This window comes from Alternaria metachromatica (assembly GCF_023757995.1).
Source record: "Alternaria metachromatica strain BMP 0045 chromosome Unknown scaffold_4, whole genome shotgun sequence".
In the NCBI taxonomy this organism is placed as follows: domain Eukaryota; kingdom Fungi; phylum Ascomycota; class Dothideomycetes; order Pleosporales; family Pleosporaceae; genus Alternaria; species Alternaria metachromatica.
This window is the reverse complement of record NW_026055495.1, coordinates 1,763,761-1,780,013: the sequence shown is the minus strand read 5'-3', so window position 1 is coordinate 1,780,013 and position 16,253 is coordinate 1,763,761. Positions and strand designations below refer to the sequence as shown.

The 16,253-nt window shown below is 50.2% G+C and overlaps 6 protein-coding genes across 6 annotated transcripts; 1 reads left to right on the top strand and 5 right to left on the bottom strand.

The window, feature by feature from the left end:
• Positions 1 to 232: 232 nt before the first annotated feature.
• On the top strand, positions 233 to 1,273 carry J4E83_002912 (uncharacterized protein; the record flags this gene model as incomplete). The annotated part of the gene is made up of 1 exon (XM_049329853.1): positions 233 to 1,273. The coding sequence occupies one exon, from the start codon at positions 233 to 235 to the stop codon at positions 1,271 to 1,273; it is 1,041 nt and encodes a 346-aa protein (XP_049191532.1).
• Positions 1,274 to 1,528: 255 nt separating this feature from the next.
• Positions 1,529 to 4,359, bottom strand: J4E83_002911 (uncharacterized protein; the record flags this gene model as incomplete). The annotated part of the gene is made up of 2 exons (XM_049329852.1): positions 1,529 to 1,933; positions 1,984 to 4,359. 2 exons carry the CDS (start codon positions 4,357 to 4,359, stop codon positions 1,529 to 1,531), a joined length of 2,781 nt encoding a protein of 926 aa, XP_049191531.1.
• A 372-nt stretch (positions 4,360 to 4,731) lies between these two features.
• On the bottom strand, positions 4,732 to 5,631 carry J4E83_002910 (uncharacterized protein; the record flags this gene model as incomplete). Its single annotated transcript, XM_049329851.1, has 1 exon — positions 4,732 to 5,631. One exon carries the CDS (start codon positions 5,629 to 5,631, stop codon positions 4,732 to 4,734), a length of 900 nt encoding a protein of 299 aa, XP_049191530.1.
• A 282-nt stretch (positions 5,632 to 5,913) lies between these two features.
• Positions 5,914 to 6,570, bottom strand: J4E83_002909 (uncharacterized protein; the record flags this gene model as incomplete). The annotated part of the gene is made up of 1 exon (XM_049329850.1): positions 5,914 to 6,570. One exon carries the CDS (start codon positions 6,568 to 6,570, stop codon positions 5,914 to 5,916), a length of 657 nt encoding a protein of 218 aa, XP_049191529.1.
• A 4,698-nt stretch (positions 6,571 to 11,268) lies between these two features.
• On the bottom strand, positions 11,269 to 12,165 carry J4E83_002908 (uncharacterized protein; the record flags this gene model as incomplete). The annotated part of the gene is made up of 1 exon (XM_049329849.1): positions 11,269 to 12,165. One exon carries the CDS (start codon positions 12,163 to 12,165, stop codon positions 11,269 to 11,271), a length of 897 nt encoding a protein of 298 aa, XP_049191528.1.
• Positions 12,166 to 13,542: 1,377 nt separating this feature from the next.
• J4E83_002907 (uncharacterized protein) lies at positions 13,543 to 15,675 on the bottom strand (the record flags this gene model as incomplete). Its single annotated transcript, XM_049329848.1, has 1 exon — positions 13,543 to 15,675. One exon carries the CDS (start codon positions 15,673 to 15,675, stop codon positions 13,543 to 13,545), a length of 2,133 nt encoding a protein of 710 aa, XP_049191527.1.
• Positions 15,676 to 16,253: the final 578 nt, after the last annotated feature.

Below are 16,253 nucleotides of genomic sequence, written 5' to 3'. Positions count from 1 at the left end.
GTGCTAATACGATGGTTGCTGCTGTCCTGTGACACATGCTGTAACCATGCAGTCTACTAAGTTATTTAGAGGTGCCGTCTCCCTGCGTTGCTGCAAGTCATCTTTTATATCTACATCATCTTTACCACGCGTGCCCGCTGCCAGGATCACTTCTACTACTTCCAGAGCTTATTCGTCAACTCCCCCGAACAATAACGACCGCTTCAAAGGCCCAGTCGAAACCTCCTCCACTATGCAGTCAGTAAAGAACGCCATTGCCGAGAACCTCGGCAAGGTCGTCTCTGGCGCCCATGATCTCGCGCCCGAGGACCAGCGATTCTCACTTGAGGAAGTGCCAGATCTCAGCGGTAAGGTCGCCGTTGTAACTGGTGGCTCAGAAGGAATTGGTTACGGATGCACACACACCCTTCTCTCACACAACATCAAGAAGCTCTTCATCATCTCCATGAGCGAAGACATCATCGACGATGCACTCAAAGCCATCAAGGAAGAGATGGGCGAGGACAAGGCCAGCAGAGTCGAATGGATGAAGTGCGATCTCTCGGACTGGGAAGCTACTGGCAAAGTCGCTTTCGAGATTGCCAAGAAGACAGACCGGATCGATATCCTGATCAACAACGCTGCGAGAGGTATCATGACATACCAACTCGCCAAGAACGGTGTCGATCTACACATGGCTATCAACCACATGGGTCATGTAGTCCTGACCTCCCACCTGCTGCCTTTGATCAAGTCCACAGCAGACAAGGGCAACAAGGTCCGCCTTGTACAGCTTGGATCCAACGCGCACGAGAGCGCACCCAAGGACGTCAAGTTTGAGTCTCTCGAGGAACTCAACCAAGACCTCGGCGCTATGGGACAATACGGCCGCACAAAGCTCGCTTCCATCCTATACGCACGCTACCTGTCTCGTCATCTCTCTACTTCGCACCCCAACATCTTGTCCAACGCCACACACCCCGGTTTCGTCGAGACACGGCAGTCGGTCGACATGATTCACGAGCCCTACCCGTTGGGCGGCTACGCGATGAGCGTTGGTATGGCGCCGTTCAAGAAGACGCAGTTTGAGGGTTGCGTAAGCACCATGTATGCGGCGACTAAGACAGAGGGTACTGGCGAGTACATCTGCCCACCTGCGATACGGGAGCCGGGTAGTGACTTAGCGAACAACGAGAAGCTGGGCGAGCAGTTGATGGAATTTACTTGCAAGTTGGTCAAGGAGAAGACTAAAAGTTCGAGCGCTGATAAGGGGTGCCCATTCAAGACGTACTAGAAGCGTCCATGTAAAGTAGGCAGTGCCAATTACTTCGAATATAAGCAAATGCCTCGTTCATACACCAAACATGCCATGTGATGCCGCACTTATCAAGACTGAAGAACCTTATGGCCGTAATTCGTTGCGTCTCATTCCAAACAACTATGGTATCGCTCGCTTGGCGCCTCGCAGACTGAATCCATAACCCATACCAATAACCCAGAATAATGCAATGCATGAAACAACGCCTGATGCCCACAAGGCCGAAGCCTACTAAGCAATACCCTCCATACCCATGGGTACCTGGAAGCCACTCAAACCCTCTCCAGCACTCGTCAATCTCGCACAAAGACTCAAGAAGACTACTGTCTCGGTGGCAGCGAGGTAGTTCAGTGTATCCAGCAGGATCTTAAGATGCCGGGTGAAGTTCTCCTCGTACTTGGCTAGCATGTCGAACATTTTGTCGACGCGCTGGGGGTCGTATACGAACTGCGTTGTGGGTCGATGGGTAGAGGCGACTAGTGTAGCAGCGGGGTTCTTGGGGTTCTTGGTGGGAGGAGGAGCGAAAGAGGCATTGACTTGGGCGACTAGGTCGGGATCGCCGGTGACGAGGTAGCGGGAGAGAGAGTAGGTGAAGGATGCGAACATGCTGCATGTTGACATGATTTTGTTGTTGATCTGAGGGTAATTAGCAGCCGCACAGGCTGTAAAAGTGTGGTTTGACTTACTCGAAGCAGCTTACTGTTAGTAAGCATGCATTCCTTCAAGCAAGTTGCAAGGAAGTCAACATGGTCTTGCATCAGCTCATCCACGGTGCGCTTCACTTGAGGCCCACCGCTCTCATCCTCCGTTGCCTTGCCCTTGGCCCTTGCATCCTGCTTCTTCTCCTCGCTTATCCGCGACATCAAAGATGCCCAGTTGGGCTCAATCACCTCGGATGTGCAGTAGTAGGTAAGTTGTTGGACGAAGACCAGCATGCGTGCTCGCAGTGTCCACGCTCGGCGTTTCCACTGTTCGATACGCGGGTTTTTGGATCGGTGTTTCCAGGCGGCGTTCTTGCCCTGTTCACCCCAGCATTTGGCTAGATCGGTTTCGAGGTGCTTCAAACTCAGTAGGTATCGGAAAAGTAGTTGGTAACGAGTGAGTGTGACTCTGCTAACCACCAATGACAGTGGGAAAGGCATGGCGTAGTCAAAGACTAGCGCTTGGTATCCAGTGATGTTTGTGTCGTCGGTGATCGGCGCTGAGTTCGCAGGTGTGTAATTCGACAGTGTAGCGGTGGCAGCATCTTGATCAAGACCCTGAACGTTGACAATCTTCATGAGCCAGTTCGTAAGTCCAGTATCATTAATTTGGACCTTGATGTCCTCCTTGTATGGGTCCTCCACAGCAACTGATCCAGCATGTCGAGTGGCGAGATCCAACAGCGACTGCAGCTTGCCGACGTTAACATGCTTTGCTGGTTTCTTGAGCTCAAGCTCGCTCATCTCGAGGAAGTAGGTGAAGAAGTCGGAGCGATCGAGGAAAAAGTAGTGCTTTAGTGAACGTAACCGTGCCGGCAGTTGGTGTGTCGTGAGAAGTAGGTTGAGGAGCGATGAGTTTGCGTATGCGTATGAGGAGTTGACATTGTCTAGGAAGCGTGGATCGTCGAAGCTGGTAGGCGCGTCTTGGACGACTTTACTAACGTCGACGCCTCCGCACTCCCTTACAACGTTGAGGTATTTTCCTGCCAGGAGCACCTTGTCTTTGACGGCTTCAAGCTGCGGAGGCACGAGCGCATCGCGTATCGTGTATCGCTTCTCCCAGTACTCGTCTGTGTAATCCTGGTCTAATCTTTCTCGCTTGATGCTTCTCTGCTCTTTGATCAGGAACTCAGAGTGCGGGTCCTTGATGCCGCCGTGATGTAGCCACTCGTTCAACATAGCCATATACGGTCTGCTAGCTTCTCGTAGTAGTGTGGTCAGTAGTGCGCGAGCCGCTGGATCTCCCGACATGGACGATAGCCGCTTGGTGATGAGTCCGAGCACGCTTCCACCTTTGCAGAGCTTCTTGGCGGCGTTTCCTCCTTCACGTAACGACTCCAAGATGTTTTCGAAGTCGTTGCTGTCATCATCGGCCGAGTCTTCGTCTTTCTCGTCTTCCAGGATGCCGTTAGCTTTCAGCAGCTCGATCCCGGTGGTGTAGAGCTGGAAGAGCATGTGGCTAGTCTGCTTGGTATGCAGACTCAAGACGTGCAGAGTGAAGGACTCGTTCGTCAGCAGCTGGTGCTCGAGTTGGGCAACGAGTATGAGGTAGTCCTTGAGCAACCGTCGTACAGCCGCGCACAACGCATGGTTCACGGCACCGTACTCTTCCCGACTGAGCACCTCGACGCATGTCTCGACAGCAATGTAATGTGTGGCAGTCTTGAGCATCGACTTGGTCAGATCCCTCAGACTAGGGTCCAGGCCGGGCATCAGGCGGAACTGTGGCCCTACCAGACGTTCCTTCTCTTCGTGGGGATTATAGCCATCGCCGAATCGAATGTACTGTCCCTCAAATCCCATGAACACAAACAACAGATCCTCCAATATAGCCTTCTCTTGTGCTTCTAGCGATAGTTTTGCGAGCGGTGTGGGCTGCAGCGATATAGGCGCGGTGGATGCGAGCGGAGGTATCGAGATGCGCGTCGCCAGCGGGGCGGTCGTGTGCGGTATCAAAGAAGCCTGCGGTTCCCACGGCATCTGGGGCTCTTCGGGGATAGACTTTTGCGAGGCGGCGCTGCGTGAGGGTCGGTCGACGTCGCGCGGGAGTTTCTCTGAGCGGCTTCGCGCATTCGCCCTGCTTTCACTGGCATGCTTCAACGGGCTCTTTGTTCGCCTGATCTCCGTCTCCCGCTCGCGCACCTCCTTCTTCTCGACGCGACGCTCCCCCGAGGTGGCGCCTGTCGCGCGCATGGGTGCTGACTGTTTTCTGGCATGTGACGCTGCGGTGGTGGAGCTACGGCGGTCGAGTTCCTCTCCAGAAGCGACGCGGGGTCGCGCAGTCGACGTGTAGTTGGCATTGACGGAGCGGCGATCAGCGCCGGACAGCGACTTCATCGTGGGCACGTTGCGGGAGGACATGTTGGCGGGCAGGGCACTCCATGGAGCCCGGGGTGCTTTGGTGTTGCTTGTTCGCTGCGCCGAGTCGTGTTTGGGCTGCAGTAGCCGTGTTGATCGGGTCCCGCTTCACTACGCATCGACTCGCGCTAGCCACCAACCGAGCCATGACGCAGACATGCTGGCCTCTTAAGCAGCATCACCCATAGCACCTCCGTCCTCTTAGAACTAGCTCATAGTGATTATTCCTCGATTTTTATTGCTTATCTATAAAGGCAACTAGTAACTACCTAAGCTTCTGCATTACATTACACCTTTGGCTCGTCAGCCCTACTTCGCTGTAAAACATCGACACAAAGAAATAGTGTTGTCCGCCATCCATCAGTCTTCCAACCATCAGTTTCTCGGCGATGAATCTTCCCGCGACGAGTCTTCCCGCGACAAGTCTTTCAGCGACGAGTCTTCCAGCGATAAGTCTTTCAGCGATGGTTCTTCTGGTAATAACTCTCCCGACGATGATTCTTCCGACGACTCATCGTCGGGTCCGTTGCGCGCAATATCTTCATCAATATGACCATTTATTATCTCCGTTATGTCTGTCTGTATCCATTTGCTGGTACTCTTGTCGCGACTCCACTCTGTCATAACGATAATTCGCTTCAAGATCTTCCCCTTAACGAAGGCAAGGAGCCAAAGTTCATCTTGATTGCACAGCTCTTTTTGGTCGTATGATTTCAGTCTCTTTCGCTCTCCCTGTATATATTTATTGATTTCTTCTGGATACACGCGTGTGCCCAGTCTCCACCCGAGGTCGAAGAGCGTGTCGCCGGGAGTTATCCTAGGTGCTACCAACTTCAATCGTTTGCTTGTTCGGGTGGGAAATTTCCGTGGCTCATGTCGCTCCTGTGGCTCTGTCCCATCTTTGTCAAACTTTATCGTCCTGACCATATAGAGTTTGTCAGAGGTCTGTTGTTCCAGTACATCCGCTACCCAAGAATGCGCTAGCTTCAGAACCTCCAAGAGTGGTTTGTCTTCTACGTCGTCAAGGTAAGACTTGTTTCCAGGATTGCACGGTATTAAGACTTCGTCCACGAAATCTGCTATCTCGGTCTTGGGTGAAAGGCCTTTCTCTTCACAGAACGCACGAAGAGTTTGTTCGAGGGACTCCAGTTCTGAATTCGAGTTCCCAAACATTCCGCCAAACGCGGCGCCATAGTTGCTGTTGGGCTCCTCGCCGTCGTTCTTGGAACCATAGAACATAACCCAGTGGTACACGGCTTCGGGGTTATCGGCCATGGCGGAGGTGCAATCTGGCGATGCTTCGTTGGACTTGAGCGTTGCTCTTATGGCGTGGTACTGATATTTATAGTGATATTGATAATAGTATGAACGTTCGACGTCGGTGTGAGGGTTGGAGAAGCCTCTGCTTCTCGATTTATATACCAAAGAAGTGAGTCACTAGGCATGAGTTACAGTCCTTGTAGTCATGGCTTGTGTCATTCTCGCAGTCATTTCAGCATGACACAGCTTCGCTGACTCAAAGGCTTTATCATTCGACTTCAATATGAACATTTCCAACTATCCCTTGGCATCGTTCGCGACAACCCTCAAAACTATCATGACCTGTCGCGTATTCTCATAGGCGTTGAGCCATTTCCCTGTGTCTGTCTCGGCTTGGCTTAGCTTCCGCATTTCGCCGCGTGCTGTCAACAATGACTCTGTCTGGGCACCAATTTCGCTCAACCGAGTTTCAACACCATTCGATTCCTGCTTGCAAGGCCAAATGAGCACGTCTTCGGCCTTTTTGTATGGTGCGAAGCATTCTTGCCAATCCATCAAATCCTTTTTGTGCATGCTGCACGAGTAAACAGTGTATAAATCTGCTTTCTCTCCTTTTTCTTTCCCTTCCCGGATGCGTTCCACAACTTCAGCGCTGGACGACAACAAGCTGTTGACCGTACCAAGTACGCGGTGTTGATCGTCGTTGAAAGTCAGGCCCTTGTTGAGAGCTTGTAGGTTATATTCCAATTTATTAATGTCATCTCTGATCTGTGCAAGTAGGATTTCGTTCGTGCCTTCGATGTTCAGTTTGCAGAGTTTGAAGAGGCGCTTCCGTGCCGCATCGAGGCCGTGGTCGGTGATCAAGTAAGGCCCGATTAGATCGATCTTCGTGGTGTAGGTTACTTCTAAGTAAACGAGGTCCTTGTCTGGGTTGAGGTCTTTGTTGACGGCCATTTTACGCGAAGACTGTACTAGTTCTGTGGTGGTATGAAGCTTGTTGACCTTGGGCTTATATGTGTGATAGATACAAGTTCAAAGTTTTGGAAACGAATTCCGTAGGGTATTTATAAGTGAAGTGGTTGAAGCAATGACTCAACCTCGACAGTCACGAACCAACGCACACACGGGCCTCTATGATACCTTTCACAGCGCACAGATCTTTCCCGGCCGCTGTGTCAGTTTGCCATGTATGACTAAGAAAGAGTTTAGGGTAGTCGTAACAAGCTTCGCAAAGCACCGTACGTTGCTGAAATACCTAGGTAGGTACTTAGCATATACCTAGGTATGCTCCGAGGAACCGGACATGGCAAGTTATATGGGCGAGGCTTTGTAGCGCAGCAGTATCTGAGTATGATGGGTTCAAGGAAGGTACGTATTATAGAGGGAATCTTGGTATGCGTACGAACCGAGAGAGACGGAGTTCTGCTTTTATACCGCAGCACCTTTGAGTCATGCACAGTGACTAACAGCAGCCTGTTAGTCATACATGGACTGTAAGGACGAGCTGAAAGTCGAAGTAATACAGTTCTGATCCTAAGCTGTCGTATGCTTTACCAGTTTACGATATACTAATGGTGGCAATGGAGCTCACGGTACCTCGGCACACATCACAGCGCGAAAATGATTCGATAACATCTCAAACAGAATAGAATGGGAAAGGGGATATGCTACTCCTTGCATGATCATGTAGAGCCTCGACATTATGATGGAGGCTTCGTGCCTTAATCTAATCCAAGGATTAACACGAGCACCTCTTGGTCCCTCAAACTCAATGGTAACGCTTCTTCTTTCTAGCCATCGGTCATGCTAATGTTGAGTAGCAGCAAATGTTGTATCCCACATACACTGCATATGGGGACGTTTACGCGACCTTTGCGAACTAAAGCATACGCAAATTATGCGAGGTAGAAGTCCTAATCAGCGGGGAGTTTGCATGCGTTGGAAGCGCAGTTAGCACTTTGCTCTGAAAACATATGCCAGTCGTTCATTCATTTAGATCCATTACACTACCCGCCAATTGAAGATTGAAGGAGACCCTACATGTATACATGGTGGTACCCCAAGTATATCTCCATCATACATATGGGACGCACATCGCCTCAGTGCCCTAAGATGTCCAGGTTCCAACCATAGCTTCTTTGCCATGGAGCCTCCAATCAATAGTGATCACAGTGTACAAATCATTTGATCCCTCACTCGGTGCAATCTCACAGACCACCCTGTTTTGTGTGATTCCCAACTGATTGGGGTCGACATTAAAGCTTAGACCCTCAGGTATGAACTCTTTCGCGTGCTTAAAGGCCTCCTCCTTGGTCAAGTAAGTCGTAATTCCACCAGGGATGTCCAGCTCGTTGAACTTCATCGCGCTATAACACTTCATTCGAGTCTCTCGGGCGGCTCCGTCGGACGGTTCTGAGAGATGCTGGAAGAGAGATTTGACCCGTTCTTGCGATATCGTTCTTGAACAAACAACATAGAGGTCTAAGGCGTTACGCTCTTTATTCCACCATTCGCTAATCTCCTCGTTCCGGAGCAAAGCACTCAGCGCGGCCGCGGTGTCCTTTTGAACGTCGAGCTTCAAGGTAAGTCGAAGTTAATTTCCCGCACTTTTCTCGTCGGTGCAAGGGTCAACCGTGAGGTCAAGTGTAGTCACCCAACCATCGCTTCGAAATATGGGTTTCCAGAGATCTGAGACGCGTTTCTGGAACTGATATCGAGCTCCCCCTTTCGCCTCTAGTCGGTGACCTTCTTCTCCGTAATAGAAGGATGTAAGGCGCCGAGCCAACCGTAACGCTTCCTTACTTGCGTGATCGGGATCGTTGCTGAATATCCCGTGGATGACTCTGGTACCTGGTAGACCCACGAGTTCGGTAACAACCCAGTTGTTGGAGCTTTTTTGCAGTACTTCAGGAATTGACATCTCGGGGGTATAACTGATAGATCTAAGGATAATCTTCGTTTGCAAGATTACTGTGATAAGTGATAATAAAGCAGTATGTTGTAATGTGGTCTGCGGTAGGGGTGTGATAGAGCCGTGATGGGCTTCACTTACTGAAATTGCAACGCCTTTTATACTTTTCCAGAACTCTGAGTCCGCTCAGAGTGGCTGGTGGATCATGCAATGGAGTCATGTTATGACGGATATCGGCTCAATTAGATATCGCGACTCACAGTCATCCGCAGGTACGTTGCACGAAGCGTAGAGCATCATGTAGGTTTTGCAGTGGCCATCGCTGTGTATAGCGCTCTCGAACGCTATCTTCCAGGGCTGAAGCAGCTGCCTAGTCGATGAAGATGAGTCCACGATGTAAGCCCAGTTCACGGAAACTCCAACGTATATTGCACAAGATCCACCTGGGGTTCGCTCATTACTCATCGTGTCCATTCGACTCAGCAGATGTGTCATATCGCTGTCAGGCACAGACATGTTTTCTTTGTCCTCATGACGGGACCGTGTTGTGTACCTCCGAGGCATCCGCTTTCCGGTAGTACGCACGCATTGGTCAGGGCCATGAACCACACCTCGGAGTGACCGAATAAACAGATCTGAATGTTGACTTCAGCCTTGTCAGTAGAGCTTTCTCATGGCTGGATGGCAGCGGCACACAGAACGTCCTGATGAAACGCACTGTTCACTACCGAATATGTGCAGTGCGGTGTGGACTCGGTGTCACTCAGTCCTGTTCATGCTGTCGGTATAGCTGTCGGCATAGCCGGCGCCGACGGAAGTGACGTCCTGAGTGCGCATCGTGATGTTCGTAAACTTGGTTCGCTCATGGTGTAGTTGGGACGTCGAAAACGTCAAGGTAGAGACGAACTAGTTGACGCACTCTCGCGCAGCCAAAATAAGCCAAGCTCTTATCTTGCTGCGCGTTCGTCATATAAATTATATGCAATTACTAATTATTTTTTTTTAAGTTAAAAGTAGTAGTTTAGTATTATAATATTACTTCTTAGATAGGTAGGTAGTGTCTAGTACTATAAAATAGATAGAAAATTTAGTTAACAACTAGAGTTTAGTAGTAACTTAAATAGTTATAATAACTATAAGTAAGGTCTTAGAATACCTATAAGTAGTACAAAATTCTATCTTACTACTTTTATCTAGACTTTATCTCTAAAACTAAAACTATTAAGAATACTATTATAATAAACCTTATATTTATTAATAGTAATATTATCTCTATTATTTATAATAGCTCTAAAACTCTAGCGCAAAGCTAGTTAGATCTCTAGTATCTAATAGCTAATTTCTTATACGCGTTCTTTAAAATAGCTATACTTATAGTAGTTTAGTAGTATCTTTTTAAGTATACTAGTATATAGAGTAAGTTATAAGTAGTATATTATACTAATATTTATAAGTAACACCTACTTAGAGATATAAATAATATAAGGTAAGGTCTAAGTAATTAGAAGATTAATGTAAAAGTATCTAGTACTTACGTAGGTAGAGATAGCGTATATTAATTTTTTAGCTCTTCTTATTCTTACTATAAGATAGTATATTAAGCTATAAGCTAAAGTCTAGTTAAGATTAGTTTGTTGCTAAAGAGATAGGTAGACAGCTAGTATTAAAATAGTAGAACTTAGTATTTAATATTACTAGTAATTAGACTAGCAGCTAAATAACTTATATTAAATAAGACGTTTTGTTTAGACATTTAGTTTACTTTTTGCGTTTTTTACTCTCTTAGAAGACTAAGCCAAAGCTCTCGCGAACGAGTGAAAACAGGGAGTATATAGACAGGTGCTGAGAGCTTCGTGGTCTTGGTGTTGCTGCGGTCCTTCGCTCAGGGTTAAATCGGAAGCTGCGAGTATTCGCACTAGCCGAATTAAGGCACACTACGTCATTTGCAAGTAGATGGCTGATGATGGCCAGCCTCATATTATTTGCCGCTTACACAAACGGCTACTCCTGAGATATTGTGTTCTACGCGAAAAGATCGAGCCCTTGTACGTTATTCATTCATTGATACATGACACTGCTTAGGTGGCAATGCGACACCGGTTGTGCCACGCGTCCTTTCATAGGTGCCTCCTGAGGTCAGCTTGGACTTCCTTCCGCTCCACCCCATTCACGACCACCCTCAAGGCTTATCACACCCTCCCAAATATCGATAACAGCGTTGTTCGCTCTCCTGGTGGTCACGATCAGTAAGCGCTGATTGCGCAGCGTTCCCTGGCAAGTATAGCTTTACGGATCTGTTTCAATCTGATCTCCAGGGCTTCATCTAGGTAAGCTCGTTGCGCTTTGCTGTATCCATACCGGGGCACATCTCGACTATGCCCCTAACACGAAGATACCGTCCACCTAGTTCAACAGCCTCATCAAGACCTTTGCTCCAAGAAGAGCTCATTTGCTACTAATGAAATCCTTCAGTAGATAAATGCTAGTATACGAAGTGCGATGACCTAAGCACATGTCTTCGACCAAGTAGCGGAGCAGTTTAACCATTGATACGCACTGTATCAAGCGCTTTCTCAGTGACAGGATTGATATTAGGATAACTATGTCTGGTTCTCGATGTAACTATAATACAAAACTCCGTGAAGGAAAGACAATTCCGAAACAGTAGTGTGTAGGACCATATGTGGAAGGCTACCAAAAGCAGTGTAATTACTGTAATGGATTGGTACGCGCAAGTGCGCCTAGAGCGCACACCATTCCGGAACTCTTCCAGTTTTGTTAATACGAGCAGTGGTGACTGCGTAAAGCATGAAATGCTTGGGCAGGCCTCGTAAGGGCCCCGCAGTCTCGTCTTCAGATGGTACCTCATATACGACTCGTTCCTCGGCCAGGCTTCTCGGAGATTCCACATTCAGAATTGCATTCTTTCCCGCCTCCGCCTCTGCATACTCTATAGCCTTGTCTTTGTCTACGAAGACTTGGACGCCGCCCTCTATTTCGTAGGGAAATGAGCCTTGTTCGAAATACTTGTCAAAGCGCCAATTCGAGTCCTTCAAAAGATATCTTTTACTGGGGGCCGCCTTCGCGCCCATTATAAATGGAAAAGATGAGAATTTGGTTGGATTTTTCGCAATGTCTTCGTCAAGCTCGATATCAAGCCATCGCATTTCGGCTTTTCTGACGCTGACGTAGAAGATCCTCAATCCATCTCCGTATGTAGCCTTTGGTTCTTTTGGAGGCCGGTATTCGTCCATATCCTCGCCTGCCGCGAGCTTCTTAATGGCTACCGCGGCATCCTTCTGGAATCCTTGGTTGAGAGTGATTTTCTGCTCTGTGAATACGATGTCATCCGGAGTAGAATCAGGTAGCAATTTCGGAAATGGCCGTTCGAAGTCGGGGTCTCCCGCCATTTGAAACAGATCATTCACAGCGTCGACCATCTGACTTTCCAACCGGGGTTTCGCAACCTGGGGTATAGGGTCGAAATACTCTCCTAGTATTGTATTGGCAAAAATCTTCGCCTCACTGTTTCGATGCTCCTCTGCGTTGCTGAAAGGGCCATAGAGTCTTTGTCGGCGGTCCTGCTTCATGACGATCCAGTTCGTGGCATGCTCCTGGTTGCGCTCCTGACTCGACATGGTGGGAGGTCGTTTTCTGGTCTGACTGTTGATCTCGAGATTCGGAATAGGTAACAAGATGATGTGCAAAAGACTTTGGTTATTTGCTTGAGTAGCTGTGTGAAAGAGTTGTAGAGTCCAAAGCTGCCCGCCCTGGAGACCTTTTATACCTTCCCAGAACATGACTCTTCATGTTAACTACATGTCAATACAGTCATCGCATGACGGAGCGAAGCGGATATGCTTGTCGATGACACTGGTCTTCATAGTCATACGGAGAGTGTACCACTTCCAGCATCCGCAGCATGAGCTGTGCGAGGTCCGCGATGACTTACTGCCGCGCCAAGGGAGTCTTTGCGGGTTCTACATCGGTCACCATCTCGCGATTGGGACGCCGAGAGATCTAACCAGCGGGAAAGTGAGCTCGTGAGACTCATCGAACACATTTCTACTAGCGGAGTAACACTCATCGATGTGAGCGAGGTGGGCTAGCATTCCGATACGCCGCTGCACGTCTCCACGTAAGGCTCCTTCGATGAAAGTCGTCCGTCAGCTCGGGTTCACGGAGTGTTACGCAGTGCCCGGCACAGACGTGAGTTCTTTGTCAACAAGGTGGGACCAAGGGACTGCTCCACATAACATGCGCAGAGGCCACAGGCTCGACATACGTATAGGTAGCGATCGTCGCGTGACTGTAATTCTGATGTCGCCATTAAGGTGTCAAAAGTAGACCGACCCGTACGAAGAAGCTCTACTGTTCGCCGCTCTAGTTACCTGGCATCGCGACAGTCTGCCGCGGCTCCGACGACCACTCATTTCTGTCTCTACACGCTTTTTTTAACGAATAAATGCCATAGAACGTACTGTGTACTATGTCAACGTTTGATACATGCCCAGATGTAGCTACAACGTCCCTTTGACATCTTGCCACAGGTGCAGCACCGAGCGCCAAGAGTTCTGATACTTCATCATCGTATTAGACAAAGTGAACCAGTCCAATAGAAAACCACACCACGTATGTTCTGGTAGAGAGCGTAGGAAAAAATAGAAAGTTGATGGTTGAAGGGAAGTCGGAGCCCTGGAGTGCTTTGTGCTTGAGCCGGGACTGAGCGTCACCGGCTAGCGTGCCGCATCCAGCCGTGACGTGATCAGCGTGCACCAATGTCTACGCCTACGCCTACTTACTATTGTAAGCGCATGGAAAAGTCCTCCCTCGATGATCGTAGACACATGAATTGCATGACAATCTCAGTTGGATAAAACTATACGAGCGCTATTGCCTATAGCAAAAGCGATTTGAAAAGGATAAACGATAGGTATACCCAAGCGCCATAACCGTATCTGTTATCCAGGTTCTTCTGGTGCTGAAACGCCAATGATGCAAACAAAAAACATGCTCTAGACTTCGTATCTTCCTCGACCTTGGCCAGTGACCTCATTGCCGAACAACCGTCCGGCGTCAACACAGTACCGAGCCTCTCCTTGCCCGTCGCTTCCTACTTCACTACCCCAGCACACAAGCACTGCGTCCAGGATACCCCCAAGAACTCCTTCCATTGCACCTAGAGCGCCCCAGCCGATTGCCGCGCTGATGAGACCCACGACGTATGCGTATAAACTGCCTTTGTATGGTACAGACCCGCCGACTTGGAGCATGCGTGCAGTCGAGACCCATCCACCGAAACCGAGAGACAATGTTATGACCCAGCGGATGGCGTGGAGAAGCAACTTCGCCAGACGGTATGACTGAATCGATGGTCGGCCATGGTCCTTGAATGAGGATGGGCCGAGGGTTGTGGTTGGCGAAGCAGCGGAGATGAAGTTCATCTGTGACAGACCGCGCGCTGCTTGATTGAGAGGCACACCGTGGATGGAGGCGTAGGTCAGGGTAAGCGGGTTCGTCAATGCAGCGATGGGCGTCGGCACGACTGAATATGCGCACATGCCAATCATACCTGCCAGTCGCCTTGGAAGTACGATGAGGGGAAGTCGGACCAGGAGTGAGATCAGTGTTGACAAACAGATCGTGCCGGCCATGGTGTAGGTCGCGTGACTGAGAGAGGCTTGGACCACCGTTCTAGCCGCGGGTGCAGGCACGCTGTTGCGGTGGAAGTACCATTGAGATACCGTGGCTGCGGTCGTGGCGCGTTGCACACCCGCAATGACCGCCAAACCCCAGAAAAAGTCCAAGAAGAACACAACACCAAGCCACCACGTACTAGCATCGATGATCCATCGGGACTTGTTGCTAGCAAAATGGCCGCCAAGGAATAGACGTGTGAACATGAGGATCCATATCCACGCCCAGAGTATCACAGCAGCTAGTGTTGCAATACCCACGAGTAGCAGTGGGAATTGCGCTCTCAGGATCTCACTTGAGAACTCCAACATGCCTGTAGCTTTGTCTAAAGAATGTCGTGCCTTGAAGATGGTGTACACCCAGAACCCAGCGAAGCACAGGGGCCCAAACGAAAGCCAGCGCATCAGCCGGTCTTGTACGCTATCGCCATGCCATGACCCTTTGAAGCTTGACGCGAAAGGGTATACAAAGAAGGAAAACGATATCACTGGTACCGCCAGTAACATTAATTGCACCAAGGGCCGAGCGAAGGACCGAAGTAACGATAGCCATAGGACTCCGACGATGACCGAAACCAGTGTGTACACACCAATGAGGTGGAACGACGAATGCAGGACAGTATATATCGTGTCGCCCAGTGGGTTCTTCTTGTTCGGTGGCGACTCTTGGAGAAAAGAGATGATCCATGTGCCAAAGATGGCACACTGCACGATTATGAAGAGCTCAGCCCAAAAGAAGTTGTGTCGTGGCGCTGATGTCGGGTTCTCTGGTACGTCGTCGGGGACAGTCTGGCGATCCGGACTTACTGGGCGCGGGTGTTCGAGCAGAGTGTCTTCGTCTGTTTCCTGTGGTATCGGTAGGGTGTTTCGTAGTGGGCTGCGACCGCGCTTCGGCCTCGGCATGTTGCGAAACTGTTGGAAGGGTGGCGGTGGTTCGTCCTGGTGACCCAGGAGCTCGTCTCGGTCCAACTCTTCTATACTCCCCCGATCTGTGGAATCAAGCTCCACATCTACGAGGTGACCTCTCCCCCTGCTGCTGCGATCTGTAGTCTCAGAGAGCGGCACACTTGACTCTCTTTCCTCGTCTTCTGGGTTGTTGATAACGGTCGATCTTCCGCGAGCTGGCTTGTCGCCCTTCCAGGAGCTCTTAATCCCTCTCCCCAGACCGTACCCGGGAGCTTCATTCTCGTCCCTGTCCGCACCTATCGTATGATCGGATCGTTGGCCATGTTCATCATCGACCTCAGATGACTCGGATAGATTACTTGCGCCAAACTGCCGCCGCGAGCGTTGCAGCGCGTATTGGTCTGCTAGGTCCCTGTCGTGCTCGGCATGGTCGTCCTCCTCGCGAAAGTCATCGGTGGCGGAGTAGAAGAGTGGCGCGGGCGCGTTGGATGTTCGTGAAGCGAAGGCAAAGCGGCTCATGGCCTGCGAGTTGTATGGGTTGGGCATGTTGCGACGCTGGAGGTAAGCTTGGGAGGCGCGCGAGGACGGGCGCTGCCTGTCGGGGGCGTTGCGGGTTGAAGTCGGCTCGGGCTGGCCCAGTGACAGCCGCGACTGAGACTGGGAGAGGAACTTGGATGCATCTGGGGAGCACGCACGTCAGTCACGCGAGTCCATAAGCTGCTCAAGACACAGGCGGCGGATCTGTCACATGTACCCGATAAGGCACCAGGTCCACTTACATTCAGAGAACATGATAGATATAGTGCGCGATAGATGTGTATATGCCTAATGAGCTCGGCGATGGCGGCCAGGTATATCTATCGCGAGCAAAGTCCCGAAGCGAAGGTGGCTCAGGTGCGAGGTCAGCGGTCGTGAGGCGGTCGAGCGCAAGGGTACCGGAGTACAAGAGGCAGCCGCGGATGACGCAGCCTAAGAGACATGCAGCTGGGGGCCGGCAGAGTGCGCAGTGGCCAGCTGGAGAAGGTAGAGATGACGGTGGTAGGGCGGTAGCAATAGGACAGCAGGGAGCTCTAGCCCGCCTAGGTGGTGAGTGAGTTGAGTGGCTGGCCGGGTGCGCTGGAGTG